Raw genomic sequence first — 20,612 nt, 5'->3', positions numbered from 1 at the left:
AAAAAAGATAAAACAAGACTCTGTGCTTTTTTTAACTATGAATTCCTTAAGAAGACCCCAAAAATTTAATAAAAACAGGGTACTGTGACATTTGAATCCATGAATCCACAGGGGCTGCTCAGCCACAGCCAGAGATGTGATTTCACCATAATGATGGAGTCATTGCCAACAAACTTGCCATGAGATTTTCCAACCATTGCATTAATTTATTTATTTTACTTCATTCTCTCTCAGAGCAGCACATTGTGGATTTTTGCTTTTCCCTCTAGTCAGAGTGGAAACAATGAGAATGTGCCAACTGCAGACACAGCCTCATGGCAGACGCAGGAGCAAGGAGAGCATTTTACTGCTGTTCTGAAACAATAAAGAGACTTCAGTAGATTTATGACTACAAGAGCAAATTCCTAATAGATGTGATAGCAGCTAAAGTTCCCGATTCAGCGTCTCTGGTGTGCTTTTGTGTATTAATATGATACGGAAATTAGGTTTTTTTATTGTGGGATTATGGTTCAATAAGGGTAAAAAATAGTGTGGATTAAACATCAATAGAACTTTTATTCTACTTTATATATTATATTCTGTTATACTGACAGACTGGGAGTAGCACTACAGTACCATCATTTCATCATCATGAAACGTCAGCAAAAATCATAAAAGTGGCCCAATATTCCAAGTCTGAATTCATACAACAGCTTTGAGCGAGAAATAGACAGCAGTTTAAATCACTGATTAGTCTGATCTGAGTCTGATTCGTGAATGAATCATTCAGACAGGTTTTGTGAACCGAATCAACAATTCATTAAAGACTGTTTAACGCTATTCATCAATGAATAGCTGGCTACTTCTCGTAGAGAGCGAGGGCAAATGTCAAGATTGTTAGAGAACAAAGACTGTTCAGGAGTTTCTTTCTTACACACAACTATCACGTGGCTTTAGAAGACTTGAAAAAGTCCTAAAAGAAAAGCTACCCCCTTTAATGTTTCGCTTACTGTGATGTCAGTTTGTACTCTGCGAGGTACAGTAGGTAGGTGTAGCATAATAATACGGTGAATAAACACAAGCACGTGTCATTAACGTAAAAAAGAATGAAAAGCAGCCTAATGTATGCCATAAAATAATTTTGGATAGATTTTATTTAATACTTGAATGCGTATATTTGTACAAAACTCTGCCCTGACAGAAAGAGTGAAAGAAATCTTTTGAAGAGCTTCATGAAGCGCCCACCTCTGGTTGAATCTGGTTTAAAGGGAGGAGTCCACGCGCAGCTATTAAGGCACGAACCTGGCCTCTCTATGAGAACACACCCATAGAAGGCAGTGGAAAAGAAAGAAGCCTGGAAAGACCATTAAAATAGAGCAGCAGTGCACTTCCTTTATTACCAACAAGCCCGTTCGTCTCTGAGGAATTTAACAGCAGTAGTCACACTAATACTCAGCGCGTGGCATCTCGAACGGCGGTGGACGTTGTACTTTTCGGCTGTGTGAGGGGCTGGATCATTGTTGACATCGTAGAAGATCGTCTACCTCCCTCTAATTTTGCTGTCAGGTATTAAAGTGAAGCAATGAAGAGTGTCAGGAGCTGTATTGGCACACTTGTGGTGCTGGTACTGTTTCGGGTGGGAGAGATCGCAGAAGCGTGCAGTTGTTCCCCCGTCCATCCTCAACAGGCGTTCTGCAATGCTGATGTTGGTAAGTGCGTGTCAACAATCTCAATGATGCTACGCCACAATGCAAAATTGTTACTATAGCGAGTTTATTGCAAATGCATCATCATTAGGGTTAATGTGTCTTTATAGCACAAAGGCTGCTCGTATTTTGTTTAATGTCGCACATATGTAAAGTAATTGTTATTAGAGAAACCTGAAACTACACGTAGCCTATATCCTGACAACAACAAAGTTGGAGGCTGCTCTGATGCTGGTTAGTGGATGAAATGAAGCATCACAACTACTGGGTTTGAGGTGGATATTTATAAAAAAAATAAAAATAAAAAAATAAGCCACATAACAGCAGTACTAAAACATGCCAACTCTGACCCACCTCTGGATCAGAGGCTGCTCTAATGCTGCATTACTTATGTAATTGAAATGCTGCATCAGAGCAGCTTTAAAATTGCAGTACATTATTATTTTGAATTGTATTTAATATTAATTTCTAATTAATTATTTTAAATTATTATTATTAGATTTGTGTTATTATGTATACATTTTTATACATTTATGCTGTCTGTCTGAGTCTCTGAATGTGCACAGACTGATTGAGTGAGGTTCAGTGACATCTAGACCTTGTTTTCAAGTCCAGATCTGTGAGGATTTAGGTTGTGAAAATTGAAAACTTTTATTACCCTTTTATTGGTTGTACTTGAATGTGTTGTTCATCTCGCCATTGTGTTTTCTACTTATGCATCTGTGCTATTGTTTTAGTGCCCAGTGTGGATGACAGCAGATAAAGTGTTCTGTCTGTTGGTCTGTTATCTTTGGCACACACATTTAGTCCTGCTGCTTGAGCTGAATAACGTTTTGAGGCCTATTTATATCTATTTATATCTGACTTCTGTTTCATTCGTCAGAAGCAACTATTTATGTCTGCTTTTCACCAAAAGCTTTCAACTGTCCTTGATACACAGAACCAAAACAGTACATTAAGAGATGAGACAAATTATTTTGGCTTAGTATTATTTGTTGAAAGCAAATTGCCTGTTGCATGGGAAAATCATGGTGAGATGTCAAACAAATATGGATGTGACACTCTTGTCTGCTGGTAAAAGACTGAAACCCAAACAGGATGATGATACATTCACACCATTCTTATTGGCCTGTAGATTCACACTGATTCACTGTCTAGCTGCAAGCCTCCAAATCATCTGCGCTCATCCACAACACAATATAGTGTGACTAGAAGGGCTCATCAGTAAGGTTTTTTTTCTACTGACCGAAGTATTTCAGATTTCTTCCCGATCTGCCAATACCAGAACAAATACATGTGCCAGAAAAATGTGTTCATATTACTTGACACAGACACACACACACACACACACACACACACACACACACACACACACATATATATATATATATGTGTGTGTGTGTGTGTGTGTCTTTTCCTTTACAAAAATTTAAAAGCAATTTTACTGACTACTAACTAAGGCCTTGATTGCCTGCACAACTGGTCTCTATTTCATATTTCTCTCAGATGGAGAGAAATGAAGCATAAAAAATTGCAAGAATGTTTTGCATCCCACTGGGGCTTTCCCTCCCAGTTCATGCTTAATTCAAGCGTCATTCAGACATGATTAGCTAGGTGCGCCCACCGTTGGAACAGAGCCCAAACCCTGTCTTGAGCTGCTAATAGAAGATAAGACAAATATACACAGGCCAGCAGCCTCTTAAAGTGCTTTAGAGGGCTTACAGTTTGATTAGAACCCCGCAGCTCCCGCAGAAACCATCGGAGAGCATCCGACATCTGGCCGACAGCTCTGGATGTGCCAGAGAGGAAAAAGCAATGAAAGTCAAGGACCTTTCAGAAATATGCATGGCATTCTTCAAACAGTGAGAAAAGCTCACTCTTTGGCTGCACCACCCGCCCTTGCCTCAGCACTCTGGCTTTGAACCAGGCTTCTTGGATAAAGAGAGAGAAGGTTTTTTCCACCTTTTTGTGAAAAGTAAGCTTTAGTGGTTGTTCCGAGAGGTTTGCGTCTTTCCTGACTTGCAGTGGAAATGAACAAGCTGTTAGCCGGAAATTAATTTAGTGCTCATATTTCGTGACAGAAATGGGATCTCTGCATATTAATAAAGTAACCAAACCAAAATGCGGTCACTTGCCCTTTGCGGTCTGTTAGTGTTATTGCAAGTATTCATTTTGAATCTGTACTTGGCATTAATAAGGTTTCTACGTGTCATACATAAAAACCTTAGTCATGTGGATCCAGTCTTCTGTTCCCTGTGGGAATGACACAGCCCCATTATTTACCTCGCAGTTCACTGTTATTGAGTCATAGACGAGCACAACATGCTTTCAGAGAGTCTGAACAGTGACAGGATTATCTCAAGATTGAAAACTGTAACATGAGCTATGCCACTAGATTTTTCTCTCTTTGAGCTTTTGTTGTTCAGAATGCATTCCAAAAGCTCAGAATGTTTGTTTGTCTGCAAAACCACTAAAAAAAAAATCATTCATTCATCATACAATAAGAGGACAGCTAGGAAATGTATATTGATCAAAATTAATCTTTTTTTTTTTTAAGCAGCCAATGGAAATTGCATGGAAATTTGGTTTCTGCTACTGAATAAATAATAAAAAAAGTACTTGTGACTTTTTCTCTCACAATTCTGACAAGTTACATATCGCAATTCTGAATTTTCTTTTCTCAAAATTGTGTGATATAAACTATAAAGTGAGAATTGAGATATAAACTCGCAATTGCAAGTTACAGAGTCTGAAATGTAAGATATAAACTTGCAATTCTGAAAAATAAAGTCAATATTTATATTCCCTAATATCTCGCAATTCTGACTTTATAAAACACAATTGCAGATTTGTGAGATATAAATTATGTCAGAAAATGCCAGAATTGTGACCTGACTTTTTTCCTCAGAACTGGACATTATTGTAAAATATAAACTTGCAGTTGTGAGGAAAACAAGTCAGAATTGCAAGAAATAAAGTATATTTCTATGTGTAACTCGCAATTCCAAGTTTATATCTCTCAATTCTGAGAAAAAAAAGTCAGAATTCTGAGATGAAAAGTCACAATTATCTTTTATTTTTATTATTCTGTGGAAACAAGCTTCCATAAAACTGAGAGAAGTCAACATGAAATCTATTTAATTTCTTAATGCATGTTCCTGAAAAATTCCTGTTTTCATAATCTTCAATCAATTACTGATGGATAAAATCAAGTCTCATCCCACACTAAATATTAGGGATGCATCAATATTAAAAATATAAATAAAGATAAGGTGATAATCATTTTCATGCCTTGGCCAACAGCTAATAAAGGGTCTTTTATTTAAATTAAAAAATAAAACACTAAAAACTAAAACTTTTAAATACTACAAGTGAATATATGAATCAAAACATTATAACGTATAGTATGAAAAATCAGTCATCATTCTGAGACTTGCTAAAGATTACCTTTAAGTGAGCGTTAAATGCCAGCTAAGGTCATCTGAATGTAAAAATAGAGTAAACCAATATAAAAAAAATCTCCAGTATCAGCTGAAAGCCAATATGGTACAGAGATACTGTATATTCTGTTTCAGTGGCGTGCACAGACCTACGGAGGGGCAGGGGAGAAGTGATATTACAAGGGACAATCGTGGTGCATGGAAATGTGTCAAATCAAACAAACAAAATGAGTTACAATTCATGTTGACTCTACAGGATTACCTTGAGGATTGTAACTGCCTCATTTTCTTTGGTGCACCCAGGGTTGTTTATACTGTATAAACTGCCCAACTAAAGGCCCAATTATGCTGGTCATCTGCTTAAATTATTTATCTGAGCCAAATGCCATGAGCTGGAATCGTAGTCCGACCTGATCCCTTTTGGCAAACTGTCTAGTGACAAGCTTGGTGCCATGAGGGAAGTGAATAGACCGTAAGGGTCACAAGGGTCAGAGAGCAGGCCGGGTGTGGTGCTGAACATTGCTGAATACAGAAGTGGTGAGGATTCCTTTGGGAGAGGTTGAGGAAGTTATAAATTGTAAAAAAAAAAAAAAAAAAAAAAAAAAAAAAAAAAAAACAAGGAATTACCAGTGGAGGATGCCAAATGTACAAACATTTCTCAAAGGTAGCCCTTTGAAAAGGTTTAGTGTACCCAAAAGCCTTGTAGCAGAACCAGAGACTGCAGTACTAGGAGGCATGAAAACAATGCTGGTCATTCATGTAGAGTAACAAGGGAACCATAATGTAAAGGAGCAGACAGACCGCTAAAGTGTGCTGTGTCTAGCCATACCGATCAACTATGCTGTTCAGACAGCCTAGACAACCAAAATTATTTGGCCACACACTTTTTAGTGAGTAATACTTCGAGTGGGTGGTTTTATTGGTGTAACATTAACTAAATGAAATAAATAGTAACATAAACACCCTTAAAATACTTAACTGAAAAAATCAAGAATCAAAACTGTTTAAAAATAATCTGATGTAACACAGGGGCAGTTTTTCACAGTAGTTTTTTTTTACTTAAAAAAAAAATAAAAAACTTATTCAATAACTTACTGTAAATGTAATATAAACTAAATGTGATATAAACTTATAATGTAAATGTAATTCATTCTTCCTTTTAAGTTTTACTTCCTTTTACTTTTACAGTTTACTGCATGTGCTAACTTCAAATCACCTTTTTTTTTTTTTTTTTTTTTTTCAGAAAACTATTCCCCCCCCCAAAAATATTAAATGCGTGGATGTTTCGCCAATCATTACTATCACATATTCAGGTCTTTGGCAAAATTATATTTTAATAACAATTACAAAATAATAAAATAATGCGTATTTGGTTAACTTTTGAAGCTTAGAAGGGTTCAATTGGAGCAGATACATTTTACCATCACTGTCCCTGACTGTCATCATCAAAGCGCACTTCCCCAGTACATTCAGCATCTGCCTCATATTTGTGATCTCAACCATATTCTCAAAAATTTCATTTTCACGGACTTCAAAATCAATATTTTGATCGCTGGCTGCTTATTCACCACATCCACCATCAAATGACAGTGACACGTATATTTCATTGCATACAGTAATTGCTCTGCAGTAAAGCCATTCAAGCCAGTTCAGTTTTTGCTGATGATATTCTTTTGTTTTATGCCTGCGGTAATTATGAGATGGTCCTCACTGCAGAACGCAAGATGCAGGGGACATCCAACTCCTCCCACCTTACATATACCTAAACCTACCAGTCTCCACCCCCTTGATGTGGATCTTGTGTTCTGCAGTGAGGGGCTACTGGTAATTATGAATGAAACATCATGTCATCATTGTCTATCACACAGTGCCACCTTGAGGAATAAAGGTGAATTGCATTTGAGTCATCAAATATTTAATTATTGTTGCACAGGAAAGATATACTTAGGCTACACTATTACATACCTCGTAATGTATAACTTTAAAAAATGAATGAGGGGGAGGGTAGTGAATGACGTCCCGGTCGCTAAAGACCCGAGGTATGCATTTAAAGGTTAAAACAGGCATTAAAAAGAAGCCTTTTTTTTTCTTAGTGTGAAGAGAATTGTAATAATCTAAAGAACCTTTTTTCCACAGTAAAGAACCTCTGCAATGGAAAGTTTTCATGGATGTTAAAGGTTGTTCATGGAACCATGGACGCTAAAGAACCTTTATGTTTAAGAGTTAGCATTTTTGATGTAAAAATTCCAAACATTATTTCCAATGTACCATGAGTTGCTTTGACTTGATTCAATGATGTGCCTCAAGAGAGCAAGGTTATTTTGGTTATTCAATTCAAACATACCTCGTTCTCAAGTGGAATATTGCTGCTTTGATGTCAAACCAAACCAATCAGTTCCACCTGTTTCACAGAATAAAGATCTAGTCTGGAATCTGTCATCTTCACTGGCTCAGTGACATATGACAGAGCTCATTGCTACATTTAATAGCCCCAGACAGTAGCAATAAACACCGGCAAAGAACTCACACTGCTTTTTTTGAGTCTACTGAAGGTGAAACTGCGTTTGAGCCTTGTTTGCAGGTCCAAGCCAAGCACTTCTTGTCTCTTGGTCATAAAGAAGGAGAAAAGTAGTTATCAAGAATATATTATTAGCTGGAAAGTTTCTAAAAATCCATAAATATGCAAGTATCTTCAACCTCCCACAGGCATGATATATTAATTGCAATTACCTTGTGCATCACATGATTCATTTTCAATGATGTTTGTTCACCTGAACCTCATATTTCTGGTCATACACAGTGTGCTGCAGTTTACGTCAGATTGTTGCGAGGATGTGACTTTTGAAAGCTACATGTCAGACAGTTTGTTGGTTCTCCACCTCACAGGAAATGTTAGAAATTTCTGACAAAAAACATCCAAATGTGAAATCTTTCCCCACATGTGTTTTGATAAAAACTGGGAAATGAATGGCATTTAAATGCAGTCAGCAAACCTCACACAAACCAGTCTTTCTCCACATCCTGCCGTGTCCGCTCTGGCTGTTTATATACCCAGGCCGAAGCAGTGGGCAGCATCCAACTGTCAGTTGTCCAGCTTTGACCTTTTCCATGTTGGTAAACCTCAGAGTCTTAGAACATTTGCACTGGCTTTCTTGTACAAGCATTGACAGTGATGTGCATAAATCCAGCAAATTCTGTCTTTTGTGCATCTTTTCATTTTTACAGTATGAAACGTGAAATGGAAGTCTTTTAAATATCAAACAAAAACATTGGTCAGTGTCTTAAACAACTACAATGTACACTCGTCCCATCTGCATTATGGTACAATATAAACCTATTGATTTATAGTCATTGATTTCAAAAGTATAGAAACAATATTTCCTGGGAAAACTTAAAAATAAACTGAAAATATTCAAATATTTTGAAAGCACACAATTACATAATTTGCAATGGTGCTGAGCTCTTATGCCTGTTAACAGAAACTCTGATTGGTAGAATTCTTTTCATAATTTTTTGCAGTAGAATTTAATAAAAAGCCTAAATCTTCTAGAGAAGCATATGTTGTTGCTTAAAACCTCAGAGCTCCTGGAACATTTATATAATATTGTTAAAAGGCAGTTAATCTCAGAAAAAGAATGTGAGTTTTACTTCGGTAACCCTACTGTTGTGCTCAATTACAGTGATGAACTGTGTCAGGAGTTCAAACAGAAATAAATTAATTCAAAGAGAATTCAGAGTATCCAGAGTGAAAGGAAAACGGCTCCATTCTCTTGTTCAGTTTTTACCTCTGTGGTGTAGGTATATTTTTGTAAAGCATACATTTTCCATCTCATTGGATATTTAGTTCATAAATGTAATGTATAATGTTTGGTAAGAATCTCACAATTATTTCTATCAAATTATTTACATTTCTGTCATGTGTATGGAGGAACTTCATCATGCAGGGGAAAAAATAATAATGCATATGATTTCTGCATGCTATGTTAAACCCCCTACCCCCCCCCCCCCCCCCCCCCACATTTTCCATATTTTAGGAAAACTTTTGAGGTTTGTCCTTATGTTTTTTAAAAGGTAAAGACAACCAAATGGCCTCTGAAACACTAAAAATAATATTGTATTTGATACCTGTGAGGTGGAATACATTTTGGTTGTGGTGGCCCTCAGTGAAGTCAGTGAGTGCTGTCTGTGAAGGTAGGAGTGGAAGAGGAGTTCGGGGACTTTTGGTGCAGTGGTCTGCCTGGGCTTCGCGCTGGTCATGATTGCTAAAAGCTGTGCAGGCATACGGAAACTCAGGATGTGGCTAGTATATGTGGTGGGTATATTTTCATGGAAACTATGACATTTTGATTATGATATGTGCATATATAAGAGAGTGTGTAAGTCATCTGTGGAGGGAGCAGGCATTGTGGGATATGCATGATTATCGGGCAACAGGAATGTGGGTCAGGCAGGAAAAATGAAGCAGTGGGAATGAAGCTGAAGACAGACACTGCAGAACATCACTCCATTTGAACTGCAGAACTGTGAAAATTAATTACCCCTTTGATGCTTTAATTATTAAATCTCAAAGAAAAAAGAATACAATTTTGATTAATATTGTGACCCTAAAACTATCAGGGTCCCATACAGAAAAAGCTTCCTTACATTTTTAGATCATCAAATTAAGTATGTTTATGCTGGTGCTTACCGTTCGCTCAAGAAACTTTTTTCTTGGATAAAAATTATCAGCTTGAAAATATTTTTTTAGTTTTTATCAGTTAAAAATAGTCCAGATCAATACATAGGTGTCACTGTCTGTTAAAAAATGGTTGAGAGTTAGTTAGCATTAGCCAAATCATGATTTGTTGTTTTAGAAATGTGGAGTCAAATTGCATTTAATGAATTTTATTTGTATGAAGCTGAATGTTGTTTCAAACTTGACTTAATTTATTCATACAATCATACAGTTTTGAATAACTGATGACAGAATTTTCCCTTAATAGGTTCTTGACCCTGACTCTTACACATGTGACACTTGAATGGTTACTCCATCCCAAAATGAAAGTGTAGAGTAAAGCAGAAGCTACTGCTCCTCACTGCGGGATGCTCTCTGATGCCTTTTGAGAATTGCCTGATTACTTCACCAGCAGAAGCGAGGCCTCCTTGCCCTCAAAACGTTTTTAGCCTAGCGTCTGGAATTTTAGGTGCAAAAGCTTGTGTTGTAGCTTGACCTACTTTAACACTGGAACCACGATAAACTAGTTTTAGAATAAGACTATACTGATCTTTAGTTCTGGCACAGTGTTATCATGCCCTATAGCTCAGGACCCAGAAAGGCTTGACATACACAGAAAAGCATGCAACTTGGACTGGAGGAGGAGGGGGCTATCGTTAACTTTTAGAGCAATGAAACCTTCATATTTGCGTGTTTTCCAGCCCATAAATTGAACCCATGGGTGTATAATAATGGCTCTGTGTGTGTGTGTGTGTGTGTGTGTGTGTGTGTTTTCTTTTTTCTAGTTATTTTATGTCCCTGCATCCTATATCCACGGGCTCATATTTTCCATAGTGAGCAAGTGACTCAAAAACTGCAACCGTTACATTTTGTTTTTCCATTTCTATCTCTGACTATCCTGTGATATCATTTAACTATTTTTCATCTTCACATTTGAAGGAATAGTTCCGTCATCATTCACTCACCCTCATGTCTTTTGAAACACATTTGATTTTCCGTGGAGCACAAAAGAACATTTTTATAGCTGAATATCCAAGCTGCTCTTTCCTATACAATTAAAATAAATGGTGACCACTGCAGTCAAGCAATATTTTCAGTTTATGATGCTTTTATCACGCTTTTTTGGAGCTTGACAGCCCCTGGTCCCCATTCACTTTCATTATATGAAAGAGAGCAGTGGTAACATCCTTCAAAATGTTTCCTTTCATGTTCCACGAAAAGAAATAAAGACAAAGTTTTGTAATGACATGTGGAAATGAAGGAATTTTGTGTGAACTATCCCTTTAACCTCAATTAGCCCTGAGAGTTTAAGTAGCAAGTCTAATTCAACTTGTAAAAATGTAGTTTGTCTCATAAACTGTGCTTCATTTAAATCTCCATTTCATTGCAGCGTTTGCTTAAGTAGTTTTGCAGAAATGTTCCTGAACATACCTCGATTAAAACAAGCTGTCCTGACAAAATACACAGCCGATCCAAACAGCTGGCAAAGCATATCGATGCTACAGAAAGACTGCCTGTTTATGAAAGAACAGGGTGGGAAAAGGAGGAGCAGCCCGGCTAATATCTTAATGTTTCAGACCTCTTCAGACTGACCTCAGGTCAGTTTTCGGAGTATGTTTTTCTGACTCAAACAGATGAGGTGTGGGTAGGCCGTAACTTCAGCAGCTGTAATTGGAAACCGGATTTACAAGTCAGCTGTTGCTGATGAAAGCCTACTTGAGAAGTTGTCTTAAATCATTTTCATCTGCAGTTGATTAACATGAAACTGTGTACAGTAATCTTCTCCTTTTTTAGAGATATTTTTGTTTTTTCTGGGTTCAGTCAACGGGACAGATTTCCGACTCATAAGCTCTCTTTGGGTGTATTTCCAATCACTGATCAGGAGTAAGAATGCCATTTGCTCAAAAATGGGTCGGTGACTCACATATGTTATGCAGAAAAAGGCATTCTCTTTTAAAAGGGTGAAGATAATGCTTACCTGTTACTGTATCTTGTTGCTGATGGGCCATACATTCAATCACGATCCTGAAATCACTCAAAAACAATTTTGTGCAAAAATAAATATTTATACATATTTAGTTGGATTTATTTAAATATGCTTAACTCTGCTAAATATAAAATGTTAAGTTTATGCCAAAATGAATGTAGTTGCTGTAGTGTTTTTTTAAGTTAGTTTATATACTCAAACGAATTTCAAGTTCATATTTATTCTGAATTTAAAACAGAAATCATTCCAATATGCTGATTTGCTGCTCAAGAAACATTTCTCATTATTATGAATTATTATTATGTCTTTACTGTCCCTTTTGATCAATTTAATGCATCTATGCTAAATAAAAGGGGGGGAAATTATTTCCAAAAAACTCTTACTGACCCCAAACTTTTAAACGGTAGTGTACATCAATTAAATATAACTTAACTTAAATATAACTAGAAATTTGACATTTTGAAATGCATAAATCTTAAAAAAGAAGTGGCATCTGTCACTTCTAAAAAAGCTCAGCATATGTTGTATTGTATTTTGCATCTCTACCATGCTTCTTATCTAGCTTAGCCAAAAAGACTGACTTCACCAGTAAGTTTTGATGATAAACTGTGTGGTTATGCTTGTAAACCAGATAGACCAGCATCAAACCTGCACTAACTTGCATAATTTATACTGGCCTAAGCTGGTCTTTCCAGCAGGGTTGGTAGAAGCTGGTCAAATTAGCCAGAAGCCAGCACGGACAGTTTGTGTGTCTTACAATGAAAGCTGTGAACAAAAGAAAATATAGATTACATTACAAAACGCATGAGTTTGGAACTGCACTGGGTCACTTATTTTTAATATACTGTACAAACCAACTGTAGTAGACAATGCTTAGCAAAACTTTGTCATTGGTGCTGTGGAGTTGCTTCACTTTGTGGGTATTCCCATGAAATACCCCAGAAACTTCAAATATCTGTTCCCCCTTCTTGTTCTTGCCAGAGACACTGCCAGTGCCAACACAAATAAATGTTGCATACTGACACTGATCACATTTTAGGTGACCAAATGGCTATGTACACTGTGGACATGTGAAGGACTGGTTATTTTTGGGTGAATATGTTGCAAAAAGTGTGACTTGCAGTATATATCTGGACAACTTAGCAAACAGTTTGCCAAGCAGCGAAACGATCCACCGGTTTACTGAGACAAGTTTAGCTTTGAGGGCAACCTTAGCCTGTAATTGTTTCATCGTTGGTTTACTAGGCAAATGTAAACAAGACCAACAGGTAAACAACAGCACCATTTTATAGCAATAGCTCATAAGCAGTACTTCATTTCACAGCACAGTTAAGTGTGATTCATATATGGATTGATTTAATAGACTTTAGATCAATGTCCTGTAAAACACATCGGGTAATTATGAATATCATCACAACACTTAAATAAAATTATGAATATACAATGATTTGCACTGGCATTTGACAACTATAAAGCATCTAAATGCTTGAACAGAATGTTCTATAATGTCTGTTTATGTTATACTTCTTTAAAATAAATGCCACTTGGCTTTACACAACTCCCTGAAATATTTGATTCTGATTGGTCAATCACAACATTCTGCAGTGAAATAGTTTTTGTATAAACTGTATAACTGATCATTGTCCCACCATATGAGCATTTTATTATACTGATATACTAATTTATACTATTAATATCAATATTTCATGACCATTTGTTTATTTGTTTAGTAAGCAACCATATAATAAGTCGGAAAATTAATATTCATCTGGTCATTATTGCAAATTACACCACTTCAGAATGACCTAATCACCCTGTCAGTGATTTTGTAATAATGGCAGTTGATTGCATACATAGTACTTTACATGTAATGTAAAGATATTTTTAATTTTTTCTGTCTGGAATAGGAATAGTTCACCCAAAATTGAAATTATGTCATTAACTTACATTCTCATTGTTTCAAACCTGTATGACCATTTGTGGAACACAAAAGAAGACATTTTGATAAATGTTGTGTTTTTTTTGTCAATATACCAAAAGACGATGGGGTACAATGTTGTTTTGGACTCTTTGACTAAAGATTTTGTCACATGCAATAATCAGAAATCTCACATGATCTTTGACTGATGTTCAACTTCCCATCTAGCTTTTCCCCTTGTCAGTCAATAACATATACTATTTACTCTGCTTAACAGAAAAAAAACTAAAGCATGAAATCATTGTTTAAGTTCTGCTCTGCTAGTTTAAGCAGCAGAGTTTGTTTAAATGTGATACACAGTTTATATTAGAAGGTTTGCAGCTGTTTACTCTCCAGTAAAAGGGGTCATATGATGAGATTTCAATTTTTCCTTTCTCTTTGGAGTGTTATAAGCTCTTGGTTCATAAATAAGATCTTTAAAGTTGCAAAGACAGGGCATCACAATATGTTAAGAGGTGTAACATTTCTGTCACACGCTTGAGGTATTCAGCCAATCACAACGCACTGGATAGCTGACCAATCAGAGCACACCTCGCTTTTCAGAGCGATGAGCCTTGTAAAAATCGATGTGTTTCACAAATAATGTTCTTTTTAGCAGCATCATATGACCCCTTTAAAGTAAAGCTGCTGTATGAGGACGACACGGCTGAAGTTTAGGGTTGTGGAGGGTGAACGGTTTCTTTGAATGATAGAGATGTTTCTTTTCACCCCCTTAAGTTCCATTCTAAGTTTATGTGCAGTATTTCAGTGAAAAAAAAAACAGCCATTTAAAAATGATAGGAATAGGAAAATAAGGGTGAGTATAAAAGCCAAGAGAATGAATGAGTCAGCGCTAGGTTGTCATGTGTCAGCTTCTCTAGAGGAGGCGTCTCTGCCGCATGTTGGCTGACCTGACAAAGAGAGTTAAAGAAATGCTGGACAGCTGCAAACGCTCAACTTGCAGGAAATGGGATTTGGGTTTGGGGGCATGACTCTCTTTAAATGAGAGAGACCTCTCGCTGGTGTTTAGACAAGGCCTCAGATGAGAGGTGGCATGGAGAAAAGTACAGCACAAGAGTCATGTGCCTTTTCATCTTTTTATGATAATGTGACAGAATCTCTACAGCCTTTGTGCTGTAGCTTGTATATTTTACAGCGTCCAAGTAGTGGTGGAAAAACATGAAGATTCCACACATGAAGAAAAAAAAAGACTCTTTGGCTGAACTTAATTTAGTTGTTGACAATGGTTTTAAAACTTTGGATATGGGTTTTCTTAACATTGAATTAAACCGTAAACTGAAACTGCACTGGAAACATAACTGAATTGAATAGAACAATAAAATGACACATGTCAAATTAACCCAGCTGAATCTCTTGCAGTTAAAGTATAGTTAAGGATAGTGCATGTTAGCATGATAAATGCAGTTTTTTACCAACCTAAGCTCAAGCTTACCACAATGGTAACTCAAAAAACCAACATAACAGAAACATTTCTCTATTCCAAAATAACAATAAAACCTTGTATTTCTCATCATGTTAAAAACAATTTAAATAACACTTAATTACAACATGTACTCTCCCCATTCAGTCTTGTGCAAGGTGTGCTGGGAATTGGAAATCCCCTGCTTCGTCTCAGCAATGCTGGGCTAACAGAAATCACACATTTAGTCCCAAGAAGGCAAGTCAGTCCACATAGCGGCCATCTTTGAAATGTCCCATCCAAGTTCAGCTCCTGTCTCCTATCTACTTAAATTGAGAAAAACAGAAATCTTTGGAACTCTGGAAAAGGAATAAAATGTAATAGCAATGATTTGCTGCTATATAAAAGTTAAAATTAATTTCATCCATTTTCATACAAGTTTAAGTGAGTCCACTCCCCATATAATGTCTCTGGTAAACTTCTGGTTTGCACATTTAATGGATTTCACAATAAGAAAACATTAGGTCTCATTCAATAACCTTGTGTACGCAAACAATCTTTTTGCATGAAATCATCATGAACAAATCATGATATATCAACAACTTTCAATCTAAAATTTTATACATAGATAATTTTTGTAAGTATATTTAATCTTATAAGTATATCTTAAGTATATTTCCAAAAAAAATTTAAGGCACCATGAAACTTCCTACTTTATTTACATCTTTCTTAGCTTTTCTTATTTGTTCATTTGATTTATTTAAGTGATTTCTCAATCATATTTTTACCATAATAGTAGATAAAATACAAATAGTTTTAGAGGTAATTTTAATCAAACCATATGAAAAGCATACAAAAATTATAATATTTTTCTTTTGCAGTTCATGAAATTAACATTTTCATTATTCGTTTCCCTGCAGTAATCAGGGCCAAAGTGGTTGGAAAAAAAGAAGTGGATTCTGGGAATGATATTTATGGGAACCCCATCAAGCGGATCCAATATGAGATTAAGCAGATCAAGGTGAGGGATGAAGATGACAGCTGTTATTCAGATCTAACCTGTAATGAAAATGTCTTTCATTGAATAAAACGAGATTTGGTTTTCCTCTCTCAGATGTTCAAAGGCCCGGATCGCCACATCGACGTGATCTTCACCGCACCCTCATCTGCAGTGTGCGGGGTGACGAATTTGGAGACTAACGGAAAGAAGGAGTACCTCATCTCAGGTAAAAAAACTTTCATTTCTCTGCAGCTGTTGTTTTTGGTCAAATAAATGTGCAGACTAACCACACAATGCTTGGTTATTGCCTTCACAGCAAAGTACTTGCCAGTTGGCTCATGCTTCACTCAAGGCGATCTGTTTTCAGACAGGACAGAAGTTTATAAACCGTGACTTACTGATATACAATGTGCTGAATTTACAGCAGGGTTTTAATACTCTTCTCTTCTCTCTCTAATGAACTTGCTGAGCAGGCAACTCTGAAGGGAAAAAACACAGAATATAAAAGAACGTCAAAAGATGAACACAGACAACTTCTGGTTTCCCCATCTCAGACCATTCCAGCAGAGCCCAAATTACAGAGTTGACAAGGCAGAGGTCTGTGGAGGGTAGCAATTGCCTTTAAAGCCGAAGTTTTAGAGGAGGAGAGGAGGTAAAATAATGAGAGAGCTGATCCTGTAGTGCGGAGTAACTGCTGAGGTTGTGTTTTCAAGGCACACATTCCCTTCTCCACACTGAGTAGAAACTACCCAGGTTTCAGATTGTAACCAGAGCAGACCTTCAGAAACCTTCGCTTTGAGCAAAAATAGAAACCATCTTGAGGTTGTTGATGTCATTGTATTTGTGTGTTCCCAAATTGTAGTTAGCTACTCCTATTCTCCACCATCAGGGTTCACAAGCTTTTGCTTGTAGTGTTTTTCACCAAATCTGCACTTTGATAATAGATGACTACAGAAGGGTTCGGTTTATAAACGTGCTGACTTGTTATCGTGTTCTCGTGCTGTTATTTTGTCTGTTGGGCCTCGTTGTGTCCGTGACTATCAGATGTTCACAGATGGTTTAGATTGTTTTGTCTGCACATTGTGTTTCCAGGCAAGGCGGAGGCCAACGGCAAGATGCACGTGACTCTGTGTGATCTCATCATGCCCTGGGAATCCATGAGTGCCACCCAGAAGAAGAGCCTCAGTCAGCGCTATCAGACAGGGTGTGACTGCAAGGTGAGTTTATTTCTCCTGTGGACACATAATAATCATTACTGTAGAACATACTGTCAACATGGGTAGTGTACAATTCAGAATTTGAAGAATTGGCTTTCTTTCTTTCCATGCTTTTATCTATGAATCACTCTGTTCAGTCAATCTGATTCTGAGTAATCATCTGTCTATTCTGTATTATGCGTCCATCATTTATCCATCCATGCATCTGTGTAATTATCTGTCTTTCTTCCAATCCATCCGTCCATTAGGCCTATAATCCTCAAACTGTTCATATAGTGCACACTGTTTTTGCATTTGAAGAACTACATCATTTGGGTACTCAACACTTGCACTAGTTTTATTACAAAATAGTGCAGAATTGAGCAAAAGTATTCCAAAACACATATAGAGACTTTAGGGTGGACTGTGGACTCTAAAGTTGAGTAGCTTAGTACCTAGCTAATATTTAAAAATAAAATGTAGTTTAATTTTAGCATTTGCATATCTATGTACTTTGTTTAAAAAAAATACTGGTTTCAGTATCACATCCTGTTAACAAACATTGTTTTGCTGCACCCAGATCACACGCTGTGCAACCTTCCCATGCGAGATCACTGCCCCAGAGGAGTGTCTGTGGACAGATTGGGTGACGGAGAAGATAATTCACGGGCCCCAGTCCGACCACTATGCCTGCATCAAGAGAGGAGACGGCTCCTGCTCCTGGTACCGTGGAGCCGCGCCACCCAAGAAAGAGTTTCTGGATTTGGAAGACCCTTAAAGTATCTCTCTCCCTCTCCACATCACCCAATCTGAGATTCTTACAAATATCATAGATAAGGTGTAATTTAATATCGACATAAAGACAAAACTCCACTAAATTGAAATTGAAACGTCTTAAGGCTAGATTAGTGTACAGTCTTCATTAGATATCGCAACATGAGACAGAATGGAGCGAAAGTAACGACCCCACCTAAGGCTGGCACCCAGAAAACACTCCTCATCGTGTGAGGGACAATCTTTAAAATGAGAGCACTTTCTGCCCCCCAAAACAGCGCTTAGATTTCTCTCTGCATAAAAGACTGAATGATCTCTGCAATCTCCTAAAAATGCAGTCACTCAGCTCATTTCGCATTTTCAATTTCTGGTATTCTGGTCCAAACCCACACGGGGTGGTAGTGAAAGTATTACTTTTGAAGGTAGTGTAATTTCCCAAAGCCATGCCAATTGGTCCGCTCAGATAAATGGTGAGGCAGGACTTCCCAGATAGTTCAAAGATGTGCAGGGACCTGGAAAGAACTTAGGACAGCTGGGGTTTGAAATAATAAATAAATTAAAGACCAAAGTTAATGTCGCTAGACATGAATTTATGACAGAAAATTCTGCTGCTGACCAAATTTCAGAATGTTAAACTGTAGTATATATGAAGCTGTTCTTCATTTCACTTCCACTGTTTTTAATCTTTGCTTCATGGCATATCCTTAGCATATACAGGAATAACAATGTAAACGTCTATTATCCTGAAAAACAGTTGAGTGCACAATTAGTTAGCAATATATAATAAATTCCTCTTTAATTCGATTTTTATGCACATTTATGCATCGAACATCCCTAATTTGTTTTGTCAATATGTGTTTACCTTTCTAAATATCGTCTCAAATGCCCACGATGAGTCCAATTTATGCATTTATTCCTCCGTTAATAGTTCAGTGATGATACTATTTGAACTTGTTGCACTTTTTAAAGACAAAACCAAGAGGACTGTCTCCTCTTTTTTGTAATTCTCATTTTCAGTGCTTTTGTTGTTGATTTGCAAACGCTTCATCTTTAAGAATTACAGCATCAATTATCTAAGGTCCTAGTGAGCTGTTTTATCTTCTGTATTGTTCTTATTAGATTATGTACCCGATGAGGTATGTAAGACTTTAGTTGCCATGGTAATGGGAAGACCCTTCGTTTTCTCTAGAGTAAAACAAGGCTGATTGGTTTGGCATGCAAAGACACAGGCCTATAGCATGCACTGAGAAAGAGGAAACAAAGAGCGAGGTTCCTTCCTCCTGTGATGTTAATAAACTCAGGAGTTTATTGGCAGCTTGAGAGGAAGGCACAGAGTTGGGTTGTTGGAACTGTCCCCTGATTGGGCGTTGCCAAGTCACGTGATTGACTGAGGGTGAGGCGTTTAAATACTAGTTGCTAGGCGCTTCGTCAGGGTGAACCATGGGGTCATAGTAATTGAGAGAAGAACTGACGAAAGCAACAAAAGTGTTGATCGATTTGGACGATTTAATGCATCACAATCATTGTATAAAATCAGCACCGAGATCATTTGTATTGACAAAGGGAGCATTCTTATGGGTAATTGTTAAATTCATGCCTTTCTATTTTGGCTATCAGTGTTCCAGCATAAATGTACGAAGCTTTTTTTTTTTTTGTCTGTGATTTAAATTAAGATTTTTGTTTCAGTATTCTCACTTCTTTCTTCATATCAGAAGCATTGTCATAAACGAGCTTGAACTCTTACGAATAGTCTATATAAATCTACAAGTTTAATGTTTAATATGCATCAAGCTATAACTACTTAAACTGCTTTGTATGAATTATTGAATTTTAATGGCGTAAGTTAAATGATTTTGTTTCCACGTTTCTACTTCTTTTTTTTTTAAAATGTGTTATTACCTTTGATTTATATGATCATTGTGTTATTTTTACCAGTCTTTGTCTTTCTCTTTTATGATTTGCTGAAAAGAGCAGGAATGTGAGACCTAGTGTCTGAACCACATGATAAAAGTTGTGGTAGAAGAAGCAGACTATGCATGTCTTTGATGCTTTGTGTAATTCCCATGTGGACGTTCACTTGACGGATAAATATACAGTATTACCAAATAAAACATTAAACTACATCAGCTTGTCCCATTATGATTTTTAAATCTATGAAAAAAAATTTTTTTATATTTCTGAAATATTAAAATAGTATGCATATTCAATTTATTCATATATATATAGTTTTAACTGAATTGAATAATTGAATACATATATTCTGTGTATATTTCAGCATATATATAATATGTGTGTGTGTGTGTGTGTGTGTGTGTGTTGCATAGTTAACTTCACAAAACTTTAATGATCTGATGCTGCCCTCGAGTGGCAGGAATGAATATTTAGCGCACAGTTGTACATAAAATAAACACAAGCTCTGACTTTAGTTCAACTCCCATG

General features: G+C 36.7%; 1 protein-coding gene across 1 annotated transcript; it reads left to right on the top strand.

Moving 5' to 3' along the window:
- The first annotated feature begins 1,250 nt into the window (after window positions 1-1,250).
- Window positions 1,251-20,296, top strand: LOC109084694 (metalloproteinase inhibitor 2-like). The gene is made up of 5 exons (XM_019099360.2): window positions 1,251-1,688; window positions 16,124-16,224; window positions 16,318-16,429; window positions 17,296-17,420; window positions 17,980-20,296. Exons 1-5 carry the CDS (start codon window positions 1,562-1,564, stop codon window positions 18,175-18,177), a joined length of 663 nt encoding a protein of 220 aa, XP_018954905.1. The 5' UTR covers window positions 1,251-1,561; the 3' UTR covers window positions 18,178-20,296.
- Window positions 20,297-20,612: the final 316 nt, after the last annotated feature.

This window comes from Cyprinus carpio, chromosome A12, assembly GCF_018340385.1.
Source record: "Cyprinus carpio isolate SPL01 chromosome A12, ASM1834038v1, whole genome shotgun sequence".
NCBI classification, from domain to species: Eukaryota; Metazoa; Chordata; class Actinopteri; order Cypriniformes; family Cyprinidae; genus Cyprinus; species Cyprinus carpio.
Note: the sequence above shows the minus strand (reverse complement) of the source record. Positions and strands in the feature narration are given on the sequence as shown.

Coding starts and splice junctions, on each gene's coding strand:
- LOC109084694 (XM_019099360.2), top strand. CDS start 1,562: ATGAAGAGTGTCAGGAGCTGTATTGGCACACTTGTGGTGCTGGTACTG. Junction 1,689..16,123: donor GTTCTGCAATGCTGATGTTG/GTAAGTGCGTGT, acceptor GTTTCCCTGCAG/TAATCAGGGCCAAAGTGGTT. Junction 16,430..17,295: donor GAAGGAGTACCTCATCTCAG/GTAAAAAAACTT, acceptor TTGTGTTTCCAG/GCAAGGCGGAGGCCAACGGC.